This window comes from Salminus brasiliensis, chromosome 5 (assembly GCF_030463535.1).
Source record: "Salminus brasiliensis chromosome 5, fSalBra1.hap2, whole genome shotgun sequence".
Taxonomy (NCBI): Eukaryota; Metazoa; Chordata; class Actinopteri; order Characiformes; family Bryconidae; genus Salminus; species Salminus brasiliensis.
The window spans coordinates 26776978-26791755 of NC_132882.1; the positions used below are offsets into that span (position 1 = coordinate 26776978).

General features: G+C 41.9%; 1 protein-coding gene across 13 annotated transcripts in view; it reads right to left on the reverse strand.

The window, feature by feature from the left end:
* The window catches only part of ptprma (protein tyrosine phosphatase receptor type Ma), a 229131-nt gene that overhangs the window by 105891 nt on the left and 108462 nt on the right, over window positions 1–14778 (reverse strand). For all 13 annotated transcript variants that reach the window (XM_072680004.1, XM_072680005.1, XM_072680002.1 and 10 more), the window contains exon 7: window positions 11928–12221. In XM_072680004.1, the coding sequence (XP_072536105.1) occupies window positions 11928–12221 (294 nt within the window). The remainder of the gene's footprint in view (window positions 1–11927; window positions 12222–14778) is intronic.

Sequence of the window (14778 nt, forward strand, 5' to 3'; positions counted from 1 at the left end):
GCAAGCAGGAGAAGATGAGTTTGTCAGCTTTCATTTGGCCAGCAGTAACAGCTATTGTACAACATATGCAGAGGAGCTGATGCAGGACAGACAAGAGGAGAAAGAACAGGAAATTGCATCGTCTGTTCAATAGGCCAATGAGATTAGGCAGAAAGAAAAAATTACCATAGAAATGATGTTTCAAGCTGAAAACTGAGGCCTAGGCATAAAAAAAGAACTGATTGTATTTGGAGCTCGGAGAAATACTAAAAGACAATAAAATCATCTTTTTGTTCCATTAATGAAATGCAGAGTTTAAATAAGTGCTAGTCCATAGGGATGTGCTTATGGTTTCCTAGTTTCTGCCAAGTTATTATGTGGCCTAGCACAGATGACATGACATGCCAGACCAGCAGCAATACACTGCAGGTCTGCTGCATGTACTGTAGATGAAACAGACGGCTGTATGCTTTCTCTTACATCCCTTAACAGCATTCCTCCAAGGCTGTTGGGGGCTGCTGGTAGGTGCTTTGTTTAGTCTCCTCTGGCACTTCAGGCACACATCTTTTCAAAGGTTTTGTTTTGGATGACACAAACTACATTGTATGTAAGTCATTTACACACATAAACATTTGGCAAAAAGCAAAATATGAAGCAGTCTTAACAGTCTTAACAGGCTCAGAACATAATTAACAGCAGAATTATCTTTGCACAGAGGTCACTGCGACTGTTGGGGGCCGTTAAAAAGAGGTAATTGCACGTTACTATGTGATGAGAAGTCAAGGCTCAGGGGAAAATGCTTGTCTTTTCAACAACGTTCACTGTGCAAATGTGTACTTTGGCTTCCATGTCATGATGTAGTGGGCTAGTAATATCTGTTGTACTGTTGTATGTTTCTCTGAAGGCTCTTACACATTTTTTTTCACTTTTCGTTATTGAATGTCCCACAAAAAACTCAGTGTAGGTAGACCAAAACAACTATGCCAATTAATTCCCATTTAATGACTCTAACAACCATAACTTTGCTGTGAGCAGGTTGTGAATGAAACCTATAAAATAAGGATTACCAATTTAAAAGCATTCTCCATAACAATGCTAATCCCTCTCATAACTGGGCTCAGTGCTAGCAAAAAAAACATATTTGTCATATACACCAATCATCCATAACATTAGTTCAATTAACAGCTGAAGTGAAAAACATTGGTTATTTTCATTACAGTGGCTTCTGTCAAGAGGTTACATGTATTATGCAGCAAATGAACAGTGAGTTATTGAAGGCCATGTGTTAAAATCAAGAGAAATTATCAAGCAAAAGAATCTGAGCCACTTTGACAAATTGTTTTGCCAAATTACAATGGCAAGACAACTGGGTTGGAACATCTCCAAACCACCAGTCAGGTCTTGTGGGTTTTTTCTACCAAAAGTGCTCCAAGAAAGGACAACTGGTGAGCCGAGTGATGGGCACCTAAGGCTCACTGATGCAATCCATGGAGGCCCCTCACAACTTATAGGATAATGTGAACGGCAATACAACGGAATCGAGCAATTAGGCTTGCAGTTTGAACACAGCCATGTATCCACATAACTTAAGTCATTAAAATGAAACTAACATGTAAATTATGTAGTTATCAGAGTGAAGAACTGAAGTGTGGATGGGTATACAGGTGTACCTATATTTGGAATATAGGGGTCAATAGAAAATGCATTCATTGAAGGAAAAGGAAAAATAGTGCTCCTGGATAAGCACTCCTCCTTGAGGGAGGTTTAATAAATATGGCCCAATGAGAGTTTCCCTGGCAGTGTTATCTCCAGCAGGCCTGTTGTGTTTACAGCTACAGGAGAGATTGGTGATACAGTAATCGAGATGTCACTGTGCTTTATAATCCAATAATCCAGAAAGCTTTGCAATAGCAATCTGTTTGGTTTGGTCATATGCTGCAGATAAAAAAGTGCCAGTTCTTATATATGTGTGTGTGTGTGTGTGTGTGTGTGTGTGTGTGTGTATTCCAATGAAGTGGGGGGGGGGATTTCGTCTTGCACATTCAGCATATACCCCCTTCTCTTTATAGACCACAGCAACACCAGGTGTCCATCTGAAAACGTAAGGCCAGAGTGGTTTTACAATGCAATCTGCCCACCTCCCCCATTATGATAGTGGCCATAGTCAGCAGCCTGTGGAGCAGTAATCTGAAATGGGATAAGACCTTAGGCACCATTCCCACAAAAAGAGAAACAACACCCACTGAAAGATGTACGTAAAAATATTTATACATGAGACTTAGTACTTAACATTGATTATTACGTTAAACATGGTGGTGGTCGGTGCATTGTAGTGTGTAATGACACTGCCTTCCCCATGGCAGAGTGGGGTTGGATTTCCTGGCTGTGCAAGTACACCTCACTACACCAAAAATAATTCATGGACGAGACTCCAAAAGCTCATTTTCTTGTGGCACAAGCAAAGCACTCCTATTTTTATCAATGTAGCCTTTCACACTGACCATGCTTGAGACATGACACTGCAGCAGTAACTTTCTCGTGGTTTGTAGGCACAAACAGTACAAAGCGCTATTTGTTGTTATTTGTTGTTTATATATGCTGCATTCTTGCTAAATGTACAAGCTAGGCCAATAAACACATATTTAGACACTTATATTTGAGGACAGGAGCAAAAATGATGTATTCATTTATATTTTACAACAGTAAGCTACACTATACGTCCAAATGTTTGTGGACACGCCTTCTAATGAATGAATTCAGCTACTTTATGTTGTACCCATTGCTGATACAGATGTGCAAATGCCCACACACAGCATGTATGGTCCCTGTAGATAATGACAATCGTCAATCAGCAAAAAAACATATAGTGCTGTTGATACTGTGATATAGTACTGTTGTGTATACTATAGTACTATATAGTAGTGATACACTATGTGGACTAAAATATTGGGACACCTGCATTCACTGTTTCTTCTGAAATCAAGGCTATTAAACAAGGGTTTATCCTGCTTTTGTTGGAGTAACTGTCTCTACTGTCCAGGGAAAGCTTTCTACTAGATTTCGGAACATTGCTGTCAAAAAGTGGTAGTGAGGTCAGGGTGTTGATTGATTACCATAGACTTCATCTACAATTTCATAACTTATTCCAAAATATGAGATGGAGCACCATCATTCCAGAGAACACATTTCCACTGCTCCACAGCTCAATGCTGGAAGTATGGTACCAATGGGTTATCTGCTCCAGAGAGTCATATTAATTTGGCAATACCTCTTTAAAGGGACTAGACAAGCTGTATGTGTGTGTGTGTGTGTGTGTGTGTGTTTGCACATCTGTTTCAGCAATAGGTGCTTAGTTAATAGTTAAAGTAGCTGAATGCATTCATTAGAAGGGATGTCCACAAACATTTGGACACATGTACTGATGTAACGTACCTGGCGAGCTCTCTAGAAAAGTTTTCTACAGGTCCACCATATAAATTCCTGTAGCATTATTACAGTTTTGTCGTAAGGAATCAGGGGGTAATCTGCTTTGTGCTCAGGGGTCCTCGGATGAAGAGGAGAAGGCAGAGCCTGCAGCGGCTGCAGGGAGGAGAACAGGGAAGCAGGCCATGGTGATCACAAAGCAAGTGGCAATTTTTCATTTGTCTGCCAACCTGCTATCTGTCAGTGGAGAAGAGTGCCCTCAGGTAGCAATTGGGGTCACAGCCTGCGTGTTTGTGTGTGTCTGTGTGTGTGCATGCATGTATCCGTGACACCGCTTGTCGTTCCAGCTGTTGTGAGGCAGCACGGAAACACAGAATACATGAATTTATGGAGAGGAGACAATCTGTTCCGCCTCAACAGGGGGGAATACAGCGCTCCGCACTAAACCCTGCCAAACTCCCGCAAAATGAAATGTGACGAAGAGTGACAAGTTAGCGAGTTAGGCTCCCTTTATTATTCCCTCATTCTCTCTCTTTCTCTCTCTGCCCCCCCACCCCCCCCCTCTCTCTTACTCTCTCTCTTACTCTCGTCAGAAGCACTTGACTAGCAGAGCATGTGAGCGGGAGTCTGTAATTGACAAATTTTGACGGGCAGCAAAGTGGCGAGCTCCCATGGTGCCTGGCGGGGACTAAAAAATACCTTCCCACTGCGACAGCGAGTGTATGACAGGACTCCACAACCTGACACATTTAGAGATAAACACATGAGCGCACACACACACACACGTACACACAGAATCTTGCATACCAGGAGTGTAAAAATACACTGAGTCACTTTGATGCATTGATCTGAAGGTGCAACTGATTATACCTGATCATAGTCATATGTCATATTATAACAGAACAGATATTTATTAACATTATTAATACTATTAATATTTAATAGAGATTGTAGTAAAATGTAATGTTATTTACATTTTAAATGGTATAATTTAATGATATTGCAATATTTAATATTTATTATTGACTATAGTAATATTTCATGGGGCAGCCACAGCCTATAGGTAAGGAAAGCAGGCTTGGACTGGAAGGTCACTGGTTCGATGCCCAGGCCTGGCATCCACGGCTGATGTGCCCTAGAGCAAAGGCACTTAACTCCCAGTTGCTCTCTGGGTTCTGAGGTGGTTGCCCACTGCTTTGGGCGTGTGTTCTCTGTTCTAACAGGGTACTTAGGCACGAAGCCCATACACACTTGCACTATTCACTGGTATGTGCATGTATTTACTGCCACGAATGGGTTACAAGTGGAGGTTAAATTGTGTTGTACTGCGGTGCAATTAGGTAAAATGTGGTAAACTGAGGTACAAATCTTAATTTTTTGTTAAAAAAAAAACAACAAAAAAAAACCTGACACACACAAACACTGACTCCTCCATAATGACCTTCAGAGAGTGTGTGTCTTGGCTAGTCCATCTCCACCCTCAAGATGTTACAGCTCCAAAAACACACTCAGCGCTTGCTCCACAATTTATGCTGCTTGGAGTGGAGGCGCTTTTCCGCCCCTGAGAGATATACAGCAGGCCCTGGGACGGTGGCGCTGGAGAAGCTGATAAGGGTCTGGCTAGCAGTGGAGCGCAGATGATAGCGGAGCGCAATACTTCTTCCTGTGGTATTTTCTCTTCTCTGATCATTTTTCTCGCGGTGAGGAACAGTGTCATTCTAAAGGTGACTTTCAAGACTGTTTCCCTCTCTCACTCTCTCGCTTGCTCTCTCTCTCGGCGTCTCTGTGGCTGTGTCCCTTGCAGTCGGGTCTATATGAGATTTAGTATTTCATTTCCACTGGGATCATCATATTTAATTTGCCTGCTGGGAGGAGTGAAGCACGGTGGCGAGAAAACTGGCCAAGGATACCGCACAGAAAGAGAGAGAGAGAGAGAGAGAGAAAGGGAGGGAGGGAGAGAGGTGATGGAAGAGGGAAGCCAAAAGTTTACACTTTCTTCCGTAAACAGAATTTTAGTTTGACATGTATTATTCGTCAGTGTTTTCCCCCAGCTACTGGTACAGAATCCCACAGAGACTAAATAACATGGATGTAGCAGTATGAAATTTCTGAAATTGCAGCCAAATATCACAGCTGATAACTTGGTGCCTTTATATAGGGTGTTTTCATTTCATCCACTAATTGCCGTTTTTCAGTTTTTTACATAATTTGAAACTGGCTTTTGTTCTTTACATGTTTTGAATGAATGGACCAATAGAAATGGTCTAAAATATGAATAAAAGGGCTCCTTTTCCATTCTATTTAAAGTTTGGTGTTTTTTTTCTTCTCCTGTGAAGTTGCTAATTTAGAGCACCGCTGGACTGAGAACTGTGGTGGTCCTGTGGGGTCTTAACCATGGTAAACAGGGTGAAATGAGACTGTAAGTATGCGCAGAAGCAATTCTGGATGAATAGACCAATAGTGAAGCTCTAAATGACCTGGAATGAACTTCAATTTTACACTGACTTCCATTCAAAGTTAAGAGCATTTTTGCCTTTTCCTGTAAAGTCACCATTTTGGAGACACTGGACAGAGACCAATATCGCTACTGTACTCTGTGAGTTTGATGGAGCTGCAAGAGACCTCTGTAACCACTGAGAACTGTATGACATGTGGGTCATATGTGAGTAAAATCCTGCAGAATTACTCTGCAGCATCAGTCCACATAGTTTGCTCACTGCCACTTGTCAACAAACACACGTGTACAGTTTTGTCCATGAATTGTGTATGTACAGCTGTGGTGTTCCTGCCTGAATCAAACCTGATTTTGTGTTTCTGTATGTGGGTCATTGGCATTTCCCACTATGCCTTACATTTGGGGTGTAATTCACTCCTAAACAAATTCTAAAAGATACGACTAAGAGTTACTACACCTCTTTTTGGAGTGCATACGTGCAATTGATGAGAGCAGAACAGAGAAGTGGCACAGAGTCAGAAAGGGAGTCAGCCAGTCAGAAAGGCAAAAGTAAAATGCTTTAGCTAAAGAGACCTTTTAGAGGCCTGTGAGGGACTCGGCTGTGCAGTTGTCTTCGTCACTCAGGGGAGAAACAGCGAGGGGACAATAAAGCAGGAGCAGGAGAGAGAAATGGTTTGAGGGGAGCCGAGCGTGAAAATCAGATGTGTTAGGAGAAAAGGATATGAAGCAGAGGCTGGGAGGAGGAAATGGAGAGGGGAAAAGGGAAAAAAGAGTGCAGAAAGAGTAAAATGTAGCTATGGGACAGTGAAGTGGAAGAGACATAAGGCCATACATTTGCGAGAGACTATTAAAAGGCCCTTGAGGAGATGTAGAACACATGCACACCACAAGCTTTTAATGTGTCCTGCCTGGTCTCTTTGCACCAAGCCACCCATCAGAGTCAGGAATGCTACACTTTTAAACTCTGACTGAAAGCAGTATAGCTTATGAAGTGAAGTTAAGGCCGGCTCCTGTATCTTGTGACACCTGCCAAAGATGATGGACATTTAAATGGCTATTCAAATATTAAGAGTGTTTGTCCATTCTTCCTGGCAAAATACTTCTGGTTCTGCAAGCTTTTTGGGCTATCTTGCATGCACTGTTCATTTGAGCTCTATCCACAAATGTTCTACACTATATGTCCAAATGTTTGTGGACACCCCTTGTAATGAATGCATTTCGCTACTTTAAATCATACCTATTTCTGACACAGGCAAGCAAATGCACACACACACACACACACACAGTCTGTTAAGTCCCTGTAGGTAAGCAATGTCAAATAGAATAGGACTCTCTGGAGCAGATAACCAGGAACCTATTGGCTCCATGCCTTATGCCAGGTGTGGGATACAGGGGCATAAAGCCAATATTTTTGAATGGAGCTCTCAAATTGTACTAAACAACTGGAATACACTAATCTTGTTCAAATGTACACCTGGCATTTACATGCGTTTTGTATCCGGACAGTATTTGGATATACTTCGACTGGGTTCTGTTTATACTTGTCATTAAAATGCGTCCCCAGTGTGACCTGATGAGATCCGATTTAATATTCCCCCCTTAAAAAGCACACCAACACATCATTTCCGTTTCACTTCCTATAAATAATGGGTTCTTATTAAAACTGTTCTGCTCCGGGAGTCTGTGAAAAGGTTTAGAGTAGTGATGGTGGTTCTACAAGCCGGTGGAACAGTAGAAGGTTCTCTGAAAGACATATTTCCACTTGCCTGATAGAATCTGAACACAGCAAACACAGAAAGAGATCCGTCTGACTGTCCGAGATCCGCCTGACTGGCTTTGAATGTGGTTTGAGTGATCCGAACGTAATCCAATCCCAATGCGTCTTGGTGACCTGGCTTGGCTTTTTCTTACAGACTGTAGTCTGCATTCTAATGCCAGGTTGTAAACAGGCTTATAGATTCAACGTGAATTAGTCACATCTGGCCTGTATGGAGCCTAACACGCTCCCAGTGTATCTTTTCACACTTCCACATCAACATAGACCATGTTTTGAGCACTCTTAGACAGTACAAGCACATACTCACACTCAAGCAGACACTCTCACGTGCCAAATGATAGCTAAAGAATGTCAGGGACACGCGCTGAATTATTCAGCAAATTACAGTAAATAAATAACCAATGATAGGAAGAGAGGCAAAGCCGTTGTGAAGAATCCATCACAGGAGGCTAAGAAAAGGCCAAACTCCAATCTGATCTTGATCACGTTTGTCAGGTTACACAAAGCAGGCCTGTTCTGCCCCTGTCTAACAAGCATGTAAATGGAATGGGGGGAGACGCAGAGCTGAAGGCTTTCAGCAGAGCAGATTCTTCTGTAATCAGTTTGGATATTTGTTATCCTGTTTACCTCATCTGAGAAACGTGACATCTGCAAAAAGCGCTTTGCTGTTCTGGTGGTACACACAGGCACTCACACTCACATACACACAGCGATACACTTTTACAAGCATGAACACTCCAGTACTGATTCACTGACTCATTCATTGAGTTCTGCAATGGGAGCAAAACGCCCATGTTTCTTTAGAATGCAAGCAAGAGTTTTTGGGGCGCAGGCGCGAGAACATACACTATGTGGACAAAGGTATTCGGACACCTGCTCACTCACTGGATGATCAAAAGGCTTTTTATACACCCTTCTCATCCACAACTCCCTAACTCATCTGAAATAAAACACTGGATGGAGCACCGCCAACAGTCCAGAGAACACAGTTCCACAGCTCCACAGCTCAGTGCTGGGGGGTTTATATCCTTCTAGTCCACGCCTGGAATTAGGCATGGTGCTAATAGGGTCATGATAGTAGATGCAAATCTGAAATACAGAGGGTCCAGGATTCTTTAATGGGTCCTCTAAGGAACCCCAGACATTTCCCTCAAATACCGAATGACATACGTTCTGTAAACAAACTTGTTATGGACGTGTTATGGTGTGATAAAGCTAAAGAATAAACAAAGAAATTTAAACTAGGTGACTTGAGTATCAGTGAAATTATGTTTGACACAGTATTGATTTTTGCTAATAGCTGTAAATATACAAGATTCTACTGTTATACTTTTACTTAATTGTATAAAAAGCCTTAAACCTTTCTTTTACTCCGATTTTATAAATATGATGGTGTATTTTTGATATTTAAAATATGAAAGTTATACTTACATTTGATTTTACCACTAGGCTCATGCAGCATAGGGACATTGGTCTTAAGTTAGGAGAAGGTTCCAAGTAAAAGAAGGCTAGAACTCCCGTCTCTGAATCATTAGTGTCAAATAACTGTTACAGACCACAAAAAAGCCAATAACCACAGTGTATGTTGCTGAGCTGAATTAGCTCATTACTTTTCTATTGCTGTCACTCATCTCACTGCCCACACACAGAGAGTTGTTTGGTTCTGGCCACAGGTTTGGGCTTGTGGGTTAGGTGCTAATTACAGCAGCAGTCTTTAGACTTCATTAGTATATCAATGGTGTCGTAAGGAAACCTTCCAATAATGTAATACAATGTAAAAAGAACTAAGATCAACTAAAAGGCTTATCTGACAGCTTTGAAAAATTCAGACCTTAAGGTATGTGTTGTTACAGATATGTAAGTGCTACAGGAAATGTGATGGTGAAAAACACTGCTGAGGAAACATCTTAATGCCTGATGTATTTACACTATTATCTTCACTATCAGCTTAAATGAACCTGGCCAGCATTTCAAACTGAACTGTCTACAGAGCCAGGGGTATCACACATCACCCCACGTAATGAAATATACACACTTCATAATGACAGTTCGCCAGCACGGGGCATAGTGTAATTACACCCATCACCACACCTGCAATTAAATCGTCTGATACATCCATAGCACAGAGCTGAGTCAACAGGCTTGATGAAGTTCCTCTTCAGTGCTTTATGTAATGCCGGACTATAGCATTACATAAAGCATAACCACAAAGATTAAATAAATAGATGTCATTTTAACAACTTTATAGGTACTCAGACAGCAGACCTGATTTTGGTGTAGTTTCTTTGTGTAATCTAAGAGGAAATTCCAAAGTACGTTTTTCCAAAGTATTCCCAACTTGACTGTCTGAGGAATTAAGACTGTAAAGTTCACTGTAAAGTGCATTCTCTTACTCCTTAAACTTGTTCTGTGATGACATTCACTGATTAGCTTTTGACCCGAAATACGTCTGGTCACCAGAGAAGGCCGGTGACCAGAGGTGGCCTCTTGAGGCGTGTAGAATGAACACTATGTTTGCTATGTGTGTGTGTGCCTTGTTAGTGTATGTGAGAGGGCCACGGTTGGGTGGAAGAGGCCAGGGCAGGTGCTGGCATGCTTTGCGGCAGCACGCTCCAGCATGTTTGATCTGTGCCCGGCCTCTGGAGGCTTTTTGAAAGTGATGCTCGATCCTTTCAACACTGTGTAAGATTCAGTACCCCCTTCACTATCTGTCCCATCTGTCTCTGTCGCACCCCATCCCCTCTATCAGCTCTAAACACATACACTTAAGACTAGACGGCTCTGAAAAGCCTCTGTGTTTTCCCTGGAGCCGAAACTATGACTTCATACCCCTTATCATCATTCCATTGGCTAGATATCATACACGCTGCCTATGCCTTATTTATATTTTGTTAAGTGACTGCAAAACCTTCATCAAAGCTGTTGTTGCCCGATTCAGCGCTGTGTATTATCTGGAGGGGCGAAAAGCAAATGTTGACCAGCCTAGTGAGTAAATAATGAAATGGTGATTTATGTAAATGGGATTTTGCCATTGCACTCCTCTATGCCCTCAGCATCTCTTCACCCATTGGCTGATGAATAACATGGCGTGCTAATGGTTGGTTAGCGCACAAGCTAATGGAAAAGCGATTAGCTTGGCGTGGGAGAGCGCCGCAGCTCCCCGCCTGCATTGCTGCCATTGCTCTAATCACTGCAGTCATTTAAAAGAAGAGTCATTGCACCTGTTTAATTACTGTGATAATTGCACACCGTTTGTTTGTAGCCCAGGGGGTCCTGCGGCGTGTCGCTAATGTGCCCGGCGCTTTGACGAGCCCTTAATAACGCTAATGTTTCCATGCCAATAGGGGAGACGCATTTCCCCCCTCCAGGTGGGATACATTCACTGGACAGTGTGGTAGATGGGGGTCTCACTTCTGCTTACTGTGTAGGGGGAAGACTGAGCAAGTAAACAACGCCGGTGTTTATTCGCCTGTAATGAACTTAGCATTAGCCACCTCATTGCTCACTGCTAATGTTGTTTCAGACAGGTATTATGGATGGGGGACCTACAGCTGATACCTTACGGCAAACCACAATCAGAACTCAAACAAAGCTTAGCAAGAGGTTTGAGGGACTTCATTAGATTGTGCTGACTGAAAAAAAAAAGTCTGTCTTCCACACACAAGCATTAGATTTGAAACGGAATTGCTATTCCACAGAAACCCAAAACCATTAAGTCATTTAAAAATGCAAGATCAATATAAACCCCTTTCCTCCATCAACACCCTCAGGGTTCAAGAGCATTTACTCAATAACAATCATGATGCTGTCAGAGGCTAGACACTTTTTAGTCCTAAATGGAAACAAAAATTGGCCATACAATAAAAAACTCATGACTAAGCAACACTCGTAGTGGGAAATCAGCCTGATGTGTTTTAAGAATGATTACAAGGTTGCGTTGTGGCCTAAAACACATGATGTTCACAAACTATGAATATATGATTCATAGAGAAGGCTGTTACCACATAGAAAGCCTTGCCACACATTTCTCTCATCGTGTCTATTACTATTACTATTACTAAGCGTAAGTGAAAGATTTGCTGTAGTCTCAGAGAATGTTCTCACCACCCACACAGCACAGGGATGAGCAGCCTGGTGAGACACATGCTTTTCAATTTCCTGTTGATTTAAACTTCACAGGAGGGAGGTCTTTTTCATTAGCCCAGTAATCACCCCTGATATAGAAGCAGAGTTATGTCTATGAGTGAAAGCCGCTGTGGCTATGGAGCCCCAAACAGAGGCTTAGGGACTCACCGGCACATTTGGTCTTGGCTTTCAGCGGGGGACCTGGAGCTCCGGTGCCTCCCTCATTGGGTCTGGTTAGGAGAACACTAATCTCATACTCAGTGTCTGGGTCCAGATGGCCGATCTTGTGGTTTGGTTTGTCCACGGGCTGGCTGTCAATCAGGCTCCCGGACATGGTGCGATACTCAACCTCCTTCTCGATGATGGGTCCGTCTCCATTGATTGAATTAGCGTTGAGCTGGATCCACAAGTAGGTGGCACCCACGGCAGTCAGTTGAGGTGGTGCAATGGGAATTGGTGGTTCTGGGGGGCAAAGAAAAGTTATGTATTTAATTGACAGTTCTGAAATGAGGCTCTTCTACAGTAATGAGAGTGTGCACCATATGTACAGCCACAAAACTAGAAGTTTCTTTACCTAAAGCCCTAAGTAGCACTGTTGTAGCAAAACACTACCATGGCAAAGTTGCAGCCGTTTCATTTTAACTGCTTTCAGGGTATCAGTCGGTGCAATGAAGTGACTGCGTGTGCGATTCACACAACGCCTGTATTCCCCATTTGGAGTGCGAACCAGTGATAGGGGAAGGATTACACTGAGGTAAACCAATTAATTTTATGACCTTCAACGGTTCAGATTTGGAGCTGAATTTCATACTCATCACCCCTATGGTCCTGCTCCATTTAACTGTTGACCCATTTAGTGGCGTTTTATTATAACACACACAGACACACATGTACAATCTGACAGTCTCACTGAGAAGAGTTTGACTATGCTTTAAAGCAGTGATTGTAAATCCTACTCCTGAAGAACTTGCTGCCTTGCATATTTTTGGAGTGTTTATCATGCTGTTTTCAGCTTAGGAAGGGCTTGCTGATCAGTTATGTCAGGTGTGTTAGAGAACAGGGATGGGTACCACTGCAACAAACATATATTGGAAAGTCCATATCCTATACTTTTCTTATAATTATATATATATATATATATATATATATATATATATATATATATATATATATCTTTACGTGTGGCTTTATGTTCTATAAACGGTCAATTTATTTATCTGCATTGTGCCTCATTCAAAAAACACTTAAAGCTGAAACACTCCTGCCAACTGCAACTTAAATGGGCAGGGTAAATAGATGGGATATGCTAATGATTTGATACATCAGAAAAGCAGTGAATCCAAACTGGGAACGATATTTCCAAATTCCCTCTTTAAATAACTTCTTAAATAAATAAAATATTTTATTTCACTAAAGCGAGGGAGTCCGTTTTCCATAATATGGGCCCTTTAAAGAAAGATGCTGACAACTTGATTCCATAACTGGTACAAAATTTGCTACATCGTATTGGAGGCCCTTGACTAATGTTGCTATTTATAGGACACAGTATTTTGCTTTATATCTAATTACATGATGCCCTTGAGCTTCTTCACTTTCTATAAGCCTCCGTCTTTAAGTGTCAAGTTCTGCGCATTTGCACACTTCTTGACGCCTTGAACTGATATACTGGGGGACTGATTTCCACTAAGCTGCATGTATCTCCTATAGCCTGGTTGAGCAAGCACAGGCTGAAGCAAAGTAGCAGCAAACATGGGATATGATATTGATTTGAGCCATGGCGAGTGACAATTACAGCTGAGGTAATGGGGAATTCGTCTTCCTGACAGTTCTGTCCAGGTGTGACTGGATCCATGCACTACCAGACGGTGGTGAAGAACAACAATGTCTTTCTCTTATCTCCCTGCCTGATGGATTCGGCCTCCCATGGGGTACAGTATGAGAGAAAAATCCCCTTGTCCCAACTTGTGGTGCAAGTACAAATTCTAATGCAGGAAGCAGAATGTGTCTTATTATGTCTCATTATGTTTTTTCAAGTAGATCGGAGTATCATCAGTCCTACAATAACACATTTACACCAGTTATAGCTTGAAAACAATAACAAGCACCATAGTAACTGCTTAAAGTGTAGAATAATAAATAGCTGACTGGATGTTGATTAATGTTATAGTGTAATGTACTGTGCCTATAAGTGCCTTGTCATTGATAATTGTAAAGAACAATGAAATTCTGATGTTTTCGCATATCCCAACCTAGAACGGCAGGGTCAGAGCGGAGGGTCAGCCATGTTACAGTAGCACAGAAGCAGAGATGGTTATGGGCCTTGCTGAAAGGCCCGACAGTAGTAGTGGACCTGGGTTTCAAACACACAACCCTGTGATCAATAACTCCTATATAAAGTGCTGTCCTATTACTTAAGTCACTTTTCTCTCTGATTCGACTGTACTTGGTCTACTTTTTTACTGAAGTTGAGTTAAAAAATGTTGAGTATGCACAAAAAAAGCCCTGTACTCACAGTTTTCTGTGGCCTTTTGCAAGTATGGCACTGCTGCTTTGCTGGTGCTTGCTATAACGTCTTTGACAATTTCAGAAAGACAAATTATTGTACACCGTAGAAATAACTTTAAGTATTGAAGTTACCTTCAACATCATCCGTCTATATTTGGATGGCACTAAATCAAACAGGCAGCTAGATTTGTCAGATCAGGTTTGTTGAGGTAACTGTTTCTATGCCACAACTGATTGATCTTTAAATGGCAGTGAGCTTAATTTGCCCCATAGAGGGAAATGGTCTTGTGTATACAGGAAAAAACTAAATGTCTGGAGGCTCAGTTCAGTGTGTGTCTATGTTTGCAGTCGGACAAATCAGACATGGCCTTCCCGTAACCTCCATGGCCTCTGTCAAAACACCAGCCTCCACTGCCGTATGATATTGCATGTGGCAATTTAAATGTCCCCCTTTCTAACACCCTCTCACACTTGTAAGCTCACTCCCTGTGGCCCTGTCTGACATCTCAATTTC